The 15,906-nt window shown below is 39.8% G+C and overlaps 1 protein-coding gene across 3 annotated transcripts in view; it reads right to left on the bottom strand.

Moving 5' to 3' along the window:
- Positions 1-26: 26 nt before the first annotated feature.
- Positions 27-15,906, bottom strand: part of LOC143379003 (scavenger receptor class B member 1) — a 32,498-nt gene continuing 16,618 nt past the window's right edge. For all 3 annotated transcript variants that reach the window (XM_076831239.1, XM_076831240.1, XM_076831241.1), the window contains exons 5-11: positions 14,602-14,746; positions 12,960-13,160; positions 5,507-5,667; positions 4,399-4,685; positions 2,576-2,694; positions 1,939-2,064; positions 27-970 (exon numbers count right to left, since the gene is read on the bottom strand). In XM_076831239.1, the coding sequence (XP_076687354.1) occupies positions 683-970; positions 1,939-2,064; positions 2,576-2,694; positions 4,399-4,685; positions 5,507-5,667; positions 12,960-13,160; positions 14,602-14,746 (1,327 nt within the window). In that variant the 3' untranslated portion in view covers positions 27-682. The remainder of the gene's footprint in view (positions 971-1,938; positions 2,065-2,575; positions 2,695-4,398; positions 4,686-5,506; positions 5,668-12,959; positions 13,161-14,601; positions 14,747-15,906) is intronic.

The following is a 15,906-nucleotide window of genomic DNA, read 5'->3' as shown; positions in this document are numbered from 1 at the left end:
GAGTATATAAATTAGATATCATGGAGTCGTCAGTGTGGAGTATCTTTATTTACTCCAGCTCAATCACCCAATAGACCAGTAACAATAATTAATTAACAACTGATCGCGCGAAGTACAGAATGCTTCTGCGATACAGATTCGAAAAGAGAAAATAACTTCTAGGTTAGGTTTCTAACAGCAGACAGCCTCCCCCGCCCCTGCACCGCGACTGTGTTGTTTATCCTTCAATTTCCTATGAATCACACGACTTTCGTTGCGTACAGCTCTGGCGTGACGAAGGAGTACCACTGGCATTAGAAATTGGAATGGCGCGAGTTTATAAAACTTAGTCGGACTCGAAAAAGAGAGAGAGAGAGAGAGGGAGAGGACGGCGTAACGACGTCTTGGGAGAATAATATCGATCCACGAAGGAAATATTTTTAGCGCGACACCTTGAATCCGTATTATAACGCAGAATCTCTTCCTCCGTGTATTCCGAGTCCGCGGTAACCAGGTTAGAGTACCAGGCGCCTTTCGTTCCCTCGTGGACTGACACGCGCGAATACTATTTCACATTGCTGTTGTTGTTTTCGTAAGAAGAAGAGGAGGGCGAGGAAGACAAAGGCATTCTGCATTCGTTTCGCGGCAGATTCTCGCGTTGACGTTTGAGCTTCATAAGTACATACATCCTAAGTGGATTGGGTTAACTGAACAGGTCCGTCTTCGACGTGATCTTCTTGATGGCTGGCAGAATGTGCATCGTCGTGTACTGGCCGTAGTTGAGGGGTATTCTCAGGTCGGTGCTGTCTCTTCGGTCGGACGAAAGCGGCTCTTGTTGATTCAGGGTCCACAGCATGGCCGGTACCGATAACATTATCAGCGTGACCGCCATGATCGCCAGCAGCCAGAGGAACACCGTCTGCACTATCGGCAGCACGTAAAGCGCCAGTGTCAGGATGAACTCAATGTCGCTAGGCATTGAAGGTATGTCCTGCAAGCAGATTTTTAAGGTTATCATAGATCACGGAGGCTTCCAGATGCACGGTGTCCTTCTGGAAGCCTCTTTCCACTTCTTTGTGTCGGGTTTAGCGCCGCGTTTTTTGCGCAAACGAAGCAAGAAGCGAATGTATTCAGTTTACTGCTTGAAGCATTATTTCGTAGAATAAACGGTTCACGTTGTATATACGTAGGAAACGGATGACAGTGCCGATGTGTCCGATTTATATGGATGTGAGATATTGCCGAGGAAATTACCTTCGCAATTGTTACGATGTATAATCGAAAATGATCGTGAGAATTATTGCCGAAGCTTGTGGACACGGAAGAACCGTAGAGTTCGAAATCGTGTTCGAGTGACACATCGCAGTGTATCAAAGATTTCGAGGTCCCCTTCGCGGCTTTACATGGAATATTGTATCGTTTACAAAGCAGGTTCAGTGGCTCGTAAGGCAAGGTCATCAAGAATCGCAAATGCAGTGAAAAGTGGCCCTGAAACTTTTCTCCCGTATCATCGTACTCTTTACCGCCTGGCGATGATATCAGTTTCACGTCCTCGGCTACAGCTTCGACGACCACGTCTTACAGGTTCCACAACTTGTCCCGAAAGCGCCGGTTATTTTATGGGGTGAACGAAACAACGTTCAATTTAATGGAAAAAGAAATTCGACATTGAAAAGTCTACGCTTGTATTCAATCAACTTCCCGATCACGTGTCCTTCGAATATATAGAACTCTGTTTTTTACAAGGCATTTAAAAAGCAGTGCTCGCAGATTATCAAAGCTACTTTAGCTATCTTAAGAGACTTCAGAAGATTCGTGTATTTTTAATACTATCAGTAACAGCTCAGTAATTTAAATTGCTGCCGGCGCTCTCACCAGGTAATTAATTACAAGCTATTTAATCGATCTTGCTTTTATTTCGAGGTAGAATATATGTTCACGACACTCGATGGTACTCACCAGATCGCTCCAGAATAATGGTACCGTCATGTCGTTGAACGGCTTGGTCCTAGCATTGTAGGTGGTATGTTGCATGACAAGATTGACTTGTATTCTCGAGTTCACTTTCATGGGAATGCCAACTGTCTGAAGGAAATACGAAAATAATCTGACTGGTGAATCATGGATTGAGGAAAGTGGGATTCCCCGGGTCGATTCCAGATCCCTGAAAACGATCGGCAGGTCGATGCCCCCGTCGATCCTTAGCTGGCGCCATTTCTGTACCATTCTACCGGGCGTTTAGGTGTTATCGTCGTTCGATTAGGTAACTAACAGACGTCGACCGGCTTTCAAATGCGTTCTTCTCGCATACCGTGACTTTACTTGTGAAAGACCTCGCGATGCCGAGAGTTTCTCGTTACGGGGGAATGTGTTCTTAATAAGAACACCGGGCAGTTTCTACCGTTGCGAATGCTTACATAAATTTCGAAGTTAAACAACGAGATATTTCCTTCGCGCGGCGTCTAAAATATTACGCTTTCAACTTTCCGAAGCCACAGCTTCCCACCCTGATTACTTTAGCCTTAAGCTTTTGATCTGATGCAAAGAAGGTCGTTTCTGCATCGCAGCTTGATAAATCTTTCTTAAAGTCACTCACCGGCTGCAGGATCACTCTCGTGCCATGTTTCTCGGGGTCTGGGTGCAGACCTTCGACCTCTTCCAGGAGACTCGGGTCAGCGTTGAGGAAATGAGGCAAAGACATCGCTGCTGGGATGGCTGTAAGCGAGACGAATTCGAATAGTGTGTTATTAATATTGGAGATGTTCATCACCTGTATTAAGTTACTATTTCTGGTTGTACTTCCAGTGGCCGATCGACAGGAGATTTGTGGGGAGGGTGTTTGGACTCTAAATCTAAAATTGTTGCTTCGGGAATTTATTAGTTTACAGGATATTAATAAAAAACTTTCAGTATTTCTGTTGACTTATTCCGACATTATGCATTCCACTTTCCAACTTGTTCTGGATATTAGTATTGATTTAGTTTAAATTTAAATAATTTATTGATTTAATTTCTGGATATTAGTGAGATTTAGTTGGGGCTAGATTAGTGCGGGGGCGCGTAAAGCGATGTAAGTTTGGAGATTTGAACCAGAAACTTGGAGATGCGATTCATCCTATTATACAGGGTGGGTACCTATTATTTTATTGATAGGTAATAGTCTAGGGGGGGGGGGGGGAGTGATTCCACAGGCCAAAAAAAGACGAAAATATAGAATACAATTTTTTAATATCGCGCTTCGTTTTCGAGAAGATTGGCTTCGAATTTCACCTAAATATGCATGCCATTTACGCGCTTGACAAATAGAGGGGAGGGCAGGGTGAAACCCCGTTAGGGCTACGTATATACAGTTAAAAAAAATAATTTGTAAAAAGAAAATTAACAATAATTTTTTCTTAATATTTCGGAAACTAATAAATTCCCGAAGCTACAATTTTAGATTTAGAGTCCACACCCCTTCCCCACCCACCCCCTCAAGCCTCGTGTCGATCGGCCACCATTTGGAAGTATATCCCTATTTCTATCTCAGAAACATTTCTATTTGTTATTCCCTTTCTTTCTGTTGTGGTCCTCGTTATTCAACGAGAGGCAAGTAAAAAAAGAAGAAACAGTACTGATAAACCAAAGGACACCGTGAATGCGAACTTTTTTAGAAAAATGTCAGGCACACAGTATCGCCACGAACTACACCCATCGCAAAGTTCAAACTTTGACATTTCGTGTTACAGTCTGGCGGACTTTCTCAAGCGTGGCGCTTCTATTCTGCACGGCGCGTTAACTGTGCCGTTTACGCGGAGGATCTGATAAGCAGCAGCCGGGAACTCGGACGAAGCCAACGTGCGGTGAGTCTTCTCCACTTAATAAAAGTTTCGTAAATCACTGCTTGCAGAGTCCAGGATTTTAATCATCCCCTCATCGCCACTCCCTTCAAATTACAAACACTCGCGGATATTTCAAGGGATAACTGCAGAATTCCAACTTCTTATCAGCACGCATCGCTACACTGCGGTGGCTAATTTCTACGCGCGGTATTTAAAGCAGATTGGTTGGAAGCTAATTTTTAAATTGTCGAAACTCGAATCCGAAAGCTGCTTCGAACTCCCGAAATTGTTTTGTAAGTGGAGTATCGTGCTATAAGAACTGAAGTGAGCAAATTTTTTGCATAAATCTCTACTGGCCATAGTTTATGAGAAAAATATAACAAAGCACGATTCTTTATTAATTGATTTTATACTTTTCCTTATCTAGCTTCTGAGAGCTTCGAATCACAAAGAAAGCGTAAAGTTTCGAGTTCCCGAAACTCGAAACTTTCTTGGGCTTCGACGCTTCGGGAAACCCACCCCTAATTTAATGTATATTAATTAAACGTTAGAACGAACTCAGCGTCGGTTTCCTAATTAAGATGAAAGGGAGCCTTACTGTAATAGCACGGCGTCATGTCGGATAGTCCCTTCTTGGGGCACTGATCTAACTGTTTGCAGTAGCACGCGTTGTCGGGGTTCTGGTCCGGAGGATCTAGGAAATTGTCTGGCATACTGTAAAGATATCCCTCGAATCCGTTCTCCATCCATACTTTTTTCTTGAACTCGATCGGTATCGCCCGGCAAAACGCTTTCCTGTACACTCTGAATGTCGCGTGCTCGTCTAAATTCGTTGGGAATAGCTCTCCCTCGGTGGTCCCCCTCACGCGGTTGCAAATAGTGTTTCTGTAACAAGAACAACACAGAGTATTGATTTAATAAGATGCTGGGACCTTTTCATTATCTTGGGATCTCGACTCAGGATGTTAGACTTCTCTTTCATAATAAGATTTCGAATTCGAAATTGATAGATGGAGTAAACTGTTATCGCGAGGATGTGATAGACCCAAAGAGTTTCTCTGTCAAATATCTCCAAAAAGGAACGGTGTTTTTATTGCTAGATATTATCATTTATTCACGGGTAAGAAAAACACTTTAGCAAAGTACAAGTACAGTGGCGTGCAAAAGTATTCGGCCACACTTTAAAATCGCATAACTTCTTTAAAATGAATCCAAACGACTTGAGTTTTTTTGAGAAGCTAGAAGGATTAGTTTGCTAAGTGACGTGATTCGTCGTTTTGAAAAAAATGCACTTACCCGGAATAGAAAAAAAAAAAATAGAAAAGGTAGTTTTTTAAAAATTTTTTTATGAGCCTGTAACGAAAATTCAAAAAACCCGTTTGTAGATTTAAGTAAGTTATATACGTGCCTAAAATTTCATCAAAATCGGTTAACGTTGCTCTGAACTATAAGGTCGAAAATAAAAAAAGTGAATTTCCCAACTTTCGACCTTATTATAGCTTCTCACAAAAAACTCAAGTGGTTTCGATTAATTTTAAAACAGTTACGCGATTTTAAAGGGTGGCCGAATACTTTTGCACGCCACTGTATATGAACGTAAGAGACCAGTTAACAAGACAGTAAGTAAATAAAGCACGTTTATGGCGACAGTGAGAATGCAGAGTGTTTTAACCGTGTTTACTTATGACGATAAGATGGGTCCTTACTCTGGATACGTATTGTTTCCTTCCGCCTCGTGATATCCCCATTGAGACATCCCTGCTCTGTAGTTGTACGTATCGACGCTCAGATAACGACCGTCCTCGTCCGTCATGTTCTTGTTTTTCCCGACGTGCATGAACACCACGTTCTGTCCTTCGTCGTACATCTGAATACAAAGCATGCTGTTCTTATTCTTGAAATAGTACGGTCACGATACATAATGCAATTCTGGGAGAGACGGCGCATGTTTCATTTTACTTTGCTGTTACTATTCTTTTAAATAAAAATTTAAACTTAACAAGTTCGAATAGAAAATCAAAGGTTTCGAGATGCGGTGTCTGCCAAAGGAGGGAAGTTTTTGGTTTTAATTTTTGAAGGGTGACGATTATAAGAAATTTTGATTTTCTTTAATGCAAATGGTAGCGTAAGTTCAACTAATGTGTCCTTGGAAAAGTTTCCATTGCGAAATTTAGACACCGTGACAATTTTGCGTAAGGTGCGCCAACTCTCCCATAATTACCCTACGTCGTGAGAATATTTCAGTAGTATCCTAATTCCTATTGCAAATTTATATTAAATAAGAACACCATAATTTCATGATCAATACCACGCGAGAAGAGTTTCTTAACCCGGCGGGAGGCGCACCCCATATTGTAACACAGGTTGTCGCTACCGGGTGAAAAATACCCAAAATTGAAACGTAAAAACCACGGTTTCAGAATATATTTTTTTTAACTTTGTATTTTTTTTTGTTGCAGTAGGGGAGACCGGGGTAGGTTGTAACTCGGGGTAAATTGTAACATAAGTGAAATCTTTTGAACGACAAATCTGGTAAGCCACAGTAAATGTTGTCTTAGCACTTTCATTTCAATTAACCGTCATTAGAAACCGTTTGAGTTTTTGGGTTTAATACTGAATAATTTAGAGGGAGATTTACGTTGATTTTTATGGCTGAGTATCTGAGAATTATTTTTATAAGATTTTTAATTTCATTAATATTTATAGGATTTAGTTTGTTTAGGGTAAGATTTATGGTAGTTTGAATGTTTCATATTGAACAACAGAACAATCGAGAATCCAGAAAGTAGAAAAAAAAGTATAAATGCAAAAGTAAAGAAAGCGAAGAAGATTTTGATAGAATCAGATGAATAAGCAATGATTGTTTAACTCATGTGCCTATATCAAATGTTTAATAATGATCTGTGTTTTCATTTATATTTTTTAGAAATGTTTATTTGTGCTCATATTTGTATTTAAATAAGTAAAACAGATGTGTGACAATTTACCCCGGACTGGGGCACATTGTAACAATGGTTAAGATTTGTTTAAGATGAAGCTAGATGTCTAAGCGTCCAAGATTTTGTCACGCACTTTCACGCAATCAGTTCACCACATATGTAAGTAGTAAATCACGCAAATTATTTCCTGATTGAGGAAAACACTTTAGAGAAAAAACTGTGACAACTTTTTTTGCTACAATCTGCCCCGGTCTCCCCTATCTTAAGAACCAAACAAAAATTATGAAATATCTTAAAATCTTTATTAAAGTTGTTTAAAAACTTGTAACAAAAACTCAAACAGTCTTCATATTTTCGCAGCTAGCGCCTCTCTGGTAAAGTTTACCGAGCAGCGCCTCCCGCCGAGTTACAGAAGTAGGTGGAAATAAAACTCGACGCACCAGTCGTAATTAAATCAGCGACAACGAACGTCGCGAACTGAATAATCACCTGTAATCACAATTTCGCAGACACTCGGCGATAGATTCGCATTTTTTGCACCGTTAAAAATGTTATGGAAAACAGGTGCACCGCGAATAGCTCGCTCTAGCATACAGTAAGCATGCGAATTACCAATCACTTGACGCCGGATGAAAAAACTGCATCGCGCCGACCTAATTAACGATCCTATCGTTTCCTGCGCGCACTGAGTCGCCAGTACAGCCGTCGTTAACGGCGCGCGTTGCGATACGAGCCGCGTTGAATGATTGGGATAAAAAATGGGAATTATTTATCATCGCGAATAGAAGTCAGACTGAGACAAGCAACATCCACAGGTGGACGGTTTTCTGCGTGCCTCGAAACAAGTTCAACGGACTTTGAACATTTGCTGGGATAGATCAGTTGATTCAGCAGATACATTTTGAACGACACTCCTATTAAATGTTAAGATATTCAGCAGCTTAGTCGGCGACAGGATTGTTACAGCAGGTCACCTAATTATATTCAGCAGAAGTGAAGAGAACATATCCTTCCACTTAAAATAGCACGTAATCTTAATCGCTCCGTTTCAGCCAGTATTTCTGGGGATATCGGCGCCGATTAATGTGATGGGATTCACACGGAAAGATTCCCAACCCGGAAATTCCAAAGATCATGAAACTCGGGTATATATAGGTATGTGTTGTGCGATTTTTTTTTACTACTAAAATTCACTTTAAATGGGTGAAATTGAACCATGAAAACCCGGCTATTTTCCGGTTTTGTGTTATTCCTCGCGAACTGTAAGAGATAGAGAAAAAGTTTTTAGGCAAGAAGTTACTTCTTTTAATTAGGACTATCATTTGGTAAATTACAGTTCTTAGAGTTCGCGAGTTGTAACGCGAAATTGAAAAGTATCTGGATTTTCGGGGGTCAGTTTCAACCCTTTAAAGTGAATTTTGACAGCAAAGAAATATGCGTAATAGGTACATATCTATGTATCTTGTACATACTCCCAAAGTTTCATCATTTTTTGAATCCCTGGTTTGGGGATCTTCCCTTGTTAGTAGTCAAGGTGCAAATCCATAACAATTTTTGTCACATTTACCGTGTCTCGCATGAGACTCTTTAAACTTATGCGACAATTATTTTATTATTTCTTAATTATTTTGCCATTTGTTTCATGAAACTAGACTCCCACGAATAGGGAATTCAATCCCGGCTGTTTTTTGGGGATTTTAAAACCCCCGGGATTTGATATATCAAGTTATAACTTATCCCGGGAATTTCGAGAATTTTCAAAAACGTAAATTACTTCATGAGCAACTGAAAAATATAAAAATGGAATCCAAAGAACAGCCGGGATCCCGGGATTGAATTCCCTACCCACGAGACATGTTTTCAAAAACCTCCCCTCTCGCGACTATTTTCCATTATTTACATTAGTCTCATGATAGAACAGTCTCTCATAAAATCTCGTCGCGGAGTCGCACCTTCAGACTCGATCAAATTGATGGTTACAGGTACAATTTCGCTTGTATTCGTTTCGCCGAGCGTTCGAGAACAGGTAGAGTGTCATAATCGCTTTTTATGCGTTTAAGAGTCGTTGACACTAACCCCGTGAACCCTGAAACACATGCGGGAACAGTGAAAGGATCAACATTTAGAAATAATTGCGAAAACTGTCGACAGTTCGAGGGATAGTCGGTGCGCGAGTATTCGCATACAGGGTGTCCTGTCTGAGGCGTGACAGCCAATGCTATTAAAGATATCCGAGACATACACTTTTGACATTTTACTCGCGGGCTGTCCTTCGCGCGGCAAACGGGGTACAGATGCGCAACCCCCCGCAAGAAAGAATAATGTTTATGTAGAAATCCATTTAAAAGAAAAAATAAGAGGCTTATAAATAAACCTTTTAGAGTATTATTATATTAATAATCGTCTTTATGACTCCGCACTAAATTCGAATTATATACCATATATGCAGATAGTTGTTAAGCTTGACGTGAAAGACGAGGTGCGGCCGATAGGTTGTTATTACACTTGGCCTTACCAGTAGTTCATCTAAATCTACTGTGCCCTGGCGAACACTTTTTGTTTTCATTGGCTTCTGCTAACTGTTCCTAATTGTTTGGAAGAAAAAGGCTTGTCGCGCCTGTGCTAGGACACTCTGTACCTCCGAGCCGCGATATTGCGCTCGCCTCGCTGTTTCCACCTCGGTGTTGTTCGCGGAGCAACGTGCGCACGCGCGCAGGGAAGTTTAGCAACAGGAAACTTGAAATGATTTCGTCGATTCGCGCGTGGACAAGGTTAGTCGGTTGTGTCAATAACCGGTATATTTTTATCGGTTTCTTTTTAGTTTTTGCTTTCCACTTGGCGATGGCGTAGCGCGTGCGCTATAACTGCTGCGCGCAACCCATGCGTTCGAGTGGTGTTAACGATCTCCGGGGCCAGCGGCTAGTACCCCTTGACTAAATAATTATCGCGACTCTCCAGCTTTTATTTTAGATCTCGTTCAGTTGATTTTGTGCGGTCACATTTTCCATATGTTCCTATTAAAAGCACCGTTGCGGTGTTAAATGTCATTAACACTTGGAATTCAAAAAATTTGAATTTAGAATCAGAAAAATTTAGCGGATTCGTTGATTGTTTCAGCCAGTGGCGCACTCAGGATTTAATCTCAGGGGAGCCGAGTTGAACGAATAAAAATATTTTTAATGCACATTCAATAAAATTCATTAGGTGGTTATAAAAATTTATTTAAAGATTGAAATCCACTTTTCTTTTCTTTTAACAAAGCCTCTTCTTTGGGGGGTGCTAGAGACCCTTGGCCCACCCTCTGGGTTAATTTCATTCGCGATTTGGTATAAGGCATTCAAAGTTCTTCAGGGGAGAAGTTTTTATTTTATTTTTTGAATGTTCAAGATTTTAGGAATACGTGTTTAAAAGGATTTGTTGAAATTCGTAAAATTCCCGAAGTTATAGGCATTTGAGTAGCGGCAAATGCATGGGCAACAACCGGCCACGCGGCGCCCACGTAAAACTTTAAACGCGTTTTTCTCGAAACAGTGTTCTCAAAACGGTGGGACCTGTATTTCCAAAAGTTATTATCCGATTCGACTGAAACTTTTTTTATTTTGAAGAATATACTTCTGGCTAGGGGGGATACCAGAAAATATACAAAAAATTGAAAATTTATAATTTTCAAAGCCGTTAACAGGGTGAAAAATATAGGGAAAAAGTGATTTCAAACTTCAAGTGTCGTTATTTTCTAAAAGAAATGTTATTTTTGTAATTTTTCTGGCCTCCCCCCCTAAAGTATATTCTTCAAAATAAAAAAAGTTTCAGTCGAATCGGATAATAACTTTTGGAGATATTGGACCCACCGATTTGGATCAATTTTTTGACGCCTTGACTGTAACGACTTCTCAGTGCCGTCTGCAATGATTAATTATAAAACAGAAAACATATTTCTATAATTTAAGACATCCTTAATACAACGCAAAAAGTCCCATTAAATTATATATAGTAGTTTTCCTTTAATTAATTCCTAAAGATCACCTATTTGTTGGGCTCTAGGCCGGAAGGTCCCCTACTAGGCAGTCGTACCTGTCTAAAATGAAATATTTCTGTTTCAATTAATTACAAAGAAAGAAATTGAAACTGGGACTTGTGCTTTTTGGCATGAAGTTTATTGACATCATAAGCTTTAAATAAATAATATATAACAAAAAAAAATTATGTTAAACGATTTTATTAAAAATGTAGTAAAAAAATAAAAAATAATTCTTTTTTTGTACTACAATTTCGATGGTGATGTACTACGCACGCCTGCAAAGTTTCAAGACAATTGGATAATTGGATGTGGGTTAAATTTGAGTTGCCAGATTTGAACCATACAAACATACAAACAAACAAACAGAAGATCGAAGCTGAATAAAATCATTTAAAAACTTGTTTGTTTAGTTAAATATATGCATTATATATGACGCTACAGACGGATCATTAAAGAGGTTTTTTAAACAAAGTTTCTTTTGTTTTGCAGTGATAACTCAAAAACAGAGGTTCCAATCTATTCAAAACAAATTCGAGCATCTTTACAAAATGTGTAGTTTCGGACCAGACCTAAATTAAAGTTAATGAAAACTTTTATCCTTTATGAAAAGAAACTAAAACCCCATTGATGAGGTTTTACCATCCCCCAAGGCCCAAAAGATGAGGTCTTAGTTTATTTTCATAACGAATAAGAGTCCTCATTAACTTTAATTTAGGTCTGGTCCGAACCCACACATTTTGTGAACATTGTGCTCGAATTTGTTTTGAATCGATTGGAACCGCTGTTTTTGAGTTATCACTGCAAAACAAAAGAAAATTATTTTTAAAAAGCCTGTTTAATGGTCCATCTGTAGCGTCATATATAATGCATATATTTGACTAAACAAACAAGTTTTTCAAAGCTTATGATGTTAATAAACTTCATGCCAAAGAGCAGGTCTCAGTTTCAATTTCTTTCTTTGTAATTAATTCTAACAGAAATGCTTCATTTTAGACAGGAACGACTGCCTTTTTTCTAGTACCCTTAAGGTGCGAATCCACGGTGAGATTTTACAGGAGACGTTTCTATCATCAGACAAAACTGTCAGCAACAGCTAAATGTAAATAATGGAAATAGTTATCTCGCGAGAGTCCAATTCCATGAAACTATAATGACAAAATAATTTTAAAATAATAAAATAATGAAACCATTGCCTCACGAGATTAAAGTCTCGTGAGTCACGATATTTTTGTCTCGTCGTGGATTTGCCGCTTGATGACGGTGGGTCCGGCGGATTTCCAAAGATCCGAATGACGCATTGCGACCCGGCGATGCCTGGGAGTACCTACCTACATATTTAAAACTCGCGTGACTACTTCTCTCCTTTCCTTTTTTTACGATGCCTCTATAACGTGCCGAGAGTCACATAATCGTGCGTATCGTCGTTAAGGGGTTATACCTAGTCAGGCGGCCGAAAAGAGGCGAATATTTGTGATTTTTTTTTGAAGAAGCGGGAGCGTGTATTTTTACAAAACTTTTTGCACTTAAAAGAGCAACATTTAAAGAGCATTTGGTAATTTTTTCGTAGAAAAATATTTACGTTTATAATAAAGTAACAAGCGACATTCAAGAAGCATTTTTAGAAATTTGGTTTTGCGGCGAGCACTGCCATTCGGAACCAGATTATCTAAAATCAAAATTCAAAAAAGATTTCGTTAGTATATTAATGTATCCTCAAGTTGGCGGAGAGAATTTTCCGAAATGTTAATTTAAAACAAAATCGCGGCTATTTAAAGTTGAAATCCTGATTTCTTTCGCGTGATTTTTGCACGAAAAAATCATGATTTCAACTTTAAATATCCACTATTTTGTTTTAAATTAATATTTCGGAAAATTCTCCCCGTCAATCGGAAGATACATTAATTTGTTTCTGCTAACCGCAAAAGCAAATTTTTAAAAATGCTTCTTGGATATCGGTTGTTACTTTATTATAAACGTAAATATTTTGCTACGAAAAAATTACCAAATGTTCTTTAAATGTCGCTCTTTTAAACGCAAAAGGTTTTGTAAAAATACACGCTTCCGTTTCTTCAAAAAAAATTCACAAATACTCGCCTCTTTTCGGCCGCCTGACTAGGTATAACCCCTTAAGTGGTCCTCCTTCGTCAAAATTTTTTATTCACGCCCAAGAATGGGTCGCTTCAGATGGGATTTAGTACTCACCCTGTCGAGCAGGCCGAACTTGCGGAAGTTGATGAAGTTCGGTACGATGCCGCTTGCCAGGCGGACTAATGGATCCTCGTAGCCCCAGAGATAATCGTGAACGGTTATGTTCAGGATCGCTTTGCTGTCTAGCATGCTGATCAGGCTTGACAGGGGATAATTCACGAACATTCCGGCATTGCGTAGGGACGAAGAGATGCCCTGCGAACATAGCGGTCGAAAAGATTTGAGAATCCGGATAACAGTAACAGGGAACGAAAGGAAGATGATTAGGTATATCTAATTACTAGCTACTAATTACTCGGAATCGTTATGAATGGTATCTAGGTACGTTCCGAAGAATGAAATCGCATGTAATGACGCAAAAAGAATTCCAGGTAATTACTGGCAATTCGATGGCAACAATTTTTTAATAAAGTCCTCGCGATAGTATTATACATCGAGAGGATTCTATTTATATCGTCACCGTGTCGGACGAACGCCTTGATCTCCTGGAAACTTCCGTTTCTGCAGGGCCGGCGTGAAGTATTGCGGGGCCGGGTTGAGAAATTGCGCGGGGCCCAAGAAACAGCGGATTTATATGTATTTTTAAATTTTGTAATAATAAATATCTGTGCACAGGGTCCGGTGGAATTTACGGCCTCGTCGGCTCTGCGTTTCTTGATGGTACACGCCGTCCACGATTTGTCGCCTGGGGAGCCAAGCGTACTCTTTGTTACACGGGGAGCGTGTCGTTAACGTGATTCTTTTCGAGGCCCGGAAAAAAGCCATGGATTTAATTGCGTTTCCAAGGAAAAGAGCCTTGGGATGCCTATTAATAGCGCGGCGCCATGATACCACTACTTGAGTGCGCGGGGTAGGTAAATCGTGAATAGTAATCGCGCGGTAATTGTAAAAGTAAATGGATAATTGAAAGGTCGCCGCAATTACGGCATATGAGATTAAGTATCGTTAATTAGAGTTAATATGATCTCACACTCGGCGAGCAGTAAATTACAATTCCCTTGCTTCCGTTCGTAATTTGATCACCGAGTTTACGTGCCTGCGGATTAGATTGAGGAAAAAAGGGGACTGCAGTGTGGCATGCGCTTGTAAGTAAATAACGTGAGATCGTTGAGTCGAATGTAGGATTTCGCATGCAAATTCGCGATGTGTCAATAACGATGAACGGGCATGGTTGAGACGCAATCATTAATTAGCAAATTAATATGCTTTTCGTGTTCCGAGGAACACGTGTAATGAGTTACGATCGAATTGATTTTTCATTCGTTGCTTACTTGATCGAACTCTTTTTGCAGGCCCGCAGCCTCGCTAATGCATTCTTCAAGCATTCAGTACGTTTACTGTTTTAGAATGCATATTTTTATGTGCAATTTTTATTAGGTACTGCGCGTTTATCGCGGAGACCATACGCACGCATGTTATGAATACATAACGCAGTGTTGATTGTTTTGATTATTTAGAATAAAAACCATCTATCCGGATGATCTCTTAGCATAATTCGAAGGACTACGATTAAGATCGTAGTAGGATTGTATCGATGAATGAAACGGACGGTAATAGACCTGCTTTATCGATTCATCGATTGATCATTCGCCGGCGACAGAACAATCAATTAAATTACAAGTGTGCGTACACTTACCAGCATGGGTATATTTGGGGCGTGTACTATATCAATTTCTGGGTCGCCAATTGACATTTCGGGAACGAATGATACCGATCTCTGTGGTATGTAGGAAATCGTCTGATTGTCGTGCCACGTTACATTGGTATTCTCTAACATTTCCCTGAAAGCAGAACATTGACGCATTTACAGTATACTTCCATGTACTCCATGCGCAAGAGGAAATTCTGTTGTGTATGAGAAATCTAGGGAGTCCGTTGCGTAGGTAGTTAGGCACATATTGGTACTCGGGCACTCAGCTGTTCAAATATTTAGGAACTCGAACGCTCTGACATCTAGATATTTGCAACTTGAAAGTTTTGAAACCTAGGCATTCGTAACTTAAAAGATTTGGGACCTAAGTAGGAACTCGAGAGTTTGAAAGCTCTGAGACCTAGGTATTCATAAGTTTAAAGCTCTGGGACCTAGATATTCGCAACTTGTAAGCTTTGAGGCCAAGATATTCGTAACTTAAAAGCTTTGGGACCTAGGAACTCGGGAGCTCGAAAGCTAGGTATTCGTAACTTGAAAGCTTTGAGACCTAGGTATTCGTAACTTGAGAGCTTTGAGACCTAGGTATTCGTAACTTGAAAGCTTTGAGACCTAGGTATTCGTAACTTGAAAGATTTGAGACCTAGGTATTCGTAACTTGAAAGCTTTGAGAGATAGGTATTCGTAACTTGAAAGCTTTGAGACCTAGATACTCAGGAATTCGAACGCTTTGAGATCTAGGTATTCGTAACTTGAAAGCTTTGAGGCCTAGATACTCAGGAATTCGAACACTCTGAGATCTAGGTATTCGTAACTTGAAAGCTTTGAGACCTAGTTATTCGTAACTTGAAAGCTTTGAGACCTAGGTATTCGTAACTTGAAAGATTTGAGACCTAGGTATTCGTAACTTGAAAGCTTTGAGAGATAGGTATTCGTAACTTGAAAGCTTTGAGACCTAGATACTCAGGAATTCGAACGCTTTGAGATCTAGGTATTCGTAACTTGAAAGCTTTGAGACCTAGATACTCAGGAATTCGAACGCTTTGAGATCTAGGTATTCGTAACTTGAAAGCTTTGAGACCTAAATACTCAGGAATTCGAACACTCTGAGATCTAGGTATTCGTAACTTGAAAGCTTTGAGAGATAGGTATTCAGGAACTCGAACGCTCTGACATCTAGATATTTGCAACTTGAAAGTTTTGAAACCTAGGCATTCGTAACTTGAAAGCTTTCAGAGATAGGTATTCGTAACTTGAAAGCTTTGAGACCTAGATACTCAGGAATTCGAACGC

The sequence above is a fragment of the Andrena cerasifolii genome, chromosome 2 (genome assembly GCF_050908995.1).
Source record: "Andrena cerasifolii isolate SP2316 chromosome 2, iyAndCera1_principal, whole genome shotgun sequence".
Taxonomy (NCBI): domain Eukaryota; kingdom Metazoa; phylum Arthropoda; class Insecta; order Hymenoptera; family Andrenidae; genus Andrena; species Andrena cerasifolii.
Note: the sequence above shows the minus strand (reverse complement) of the source record. Positions and strands in the feature narration are given on the sequence as shown.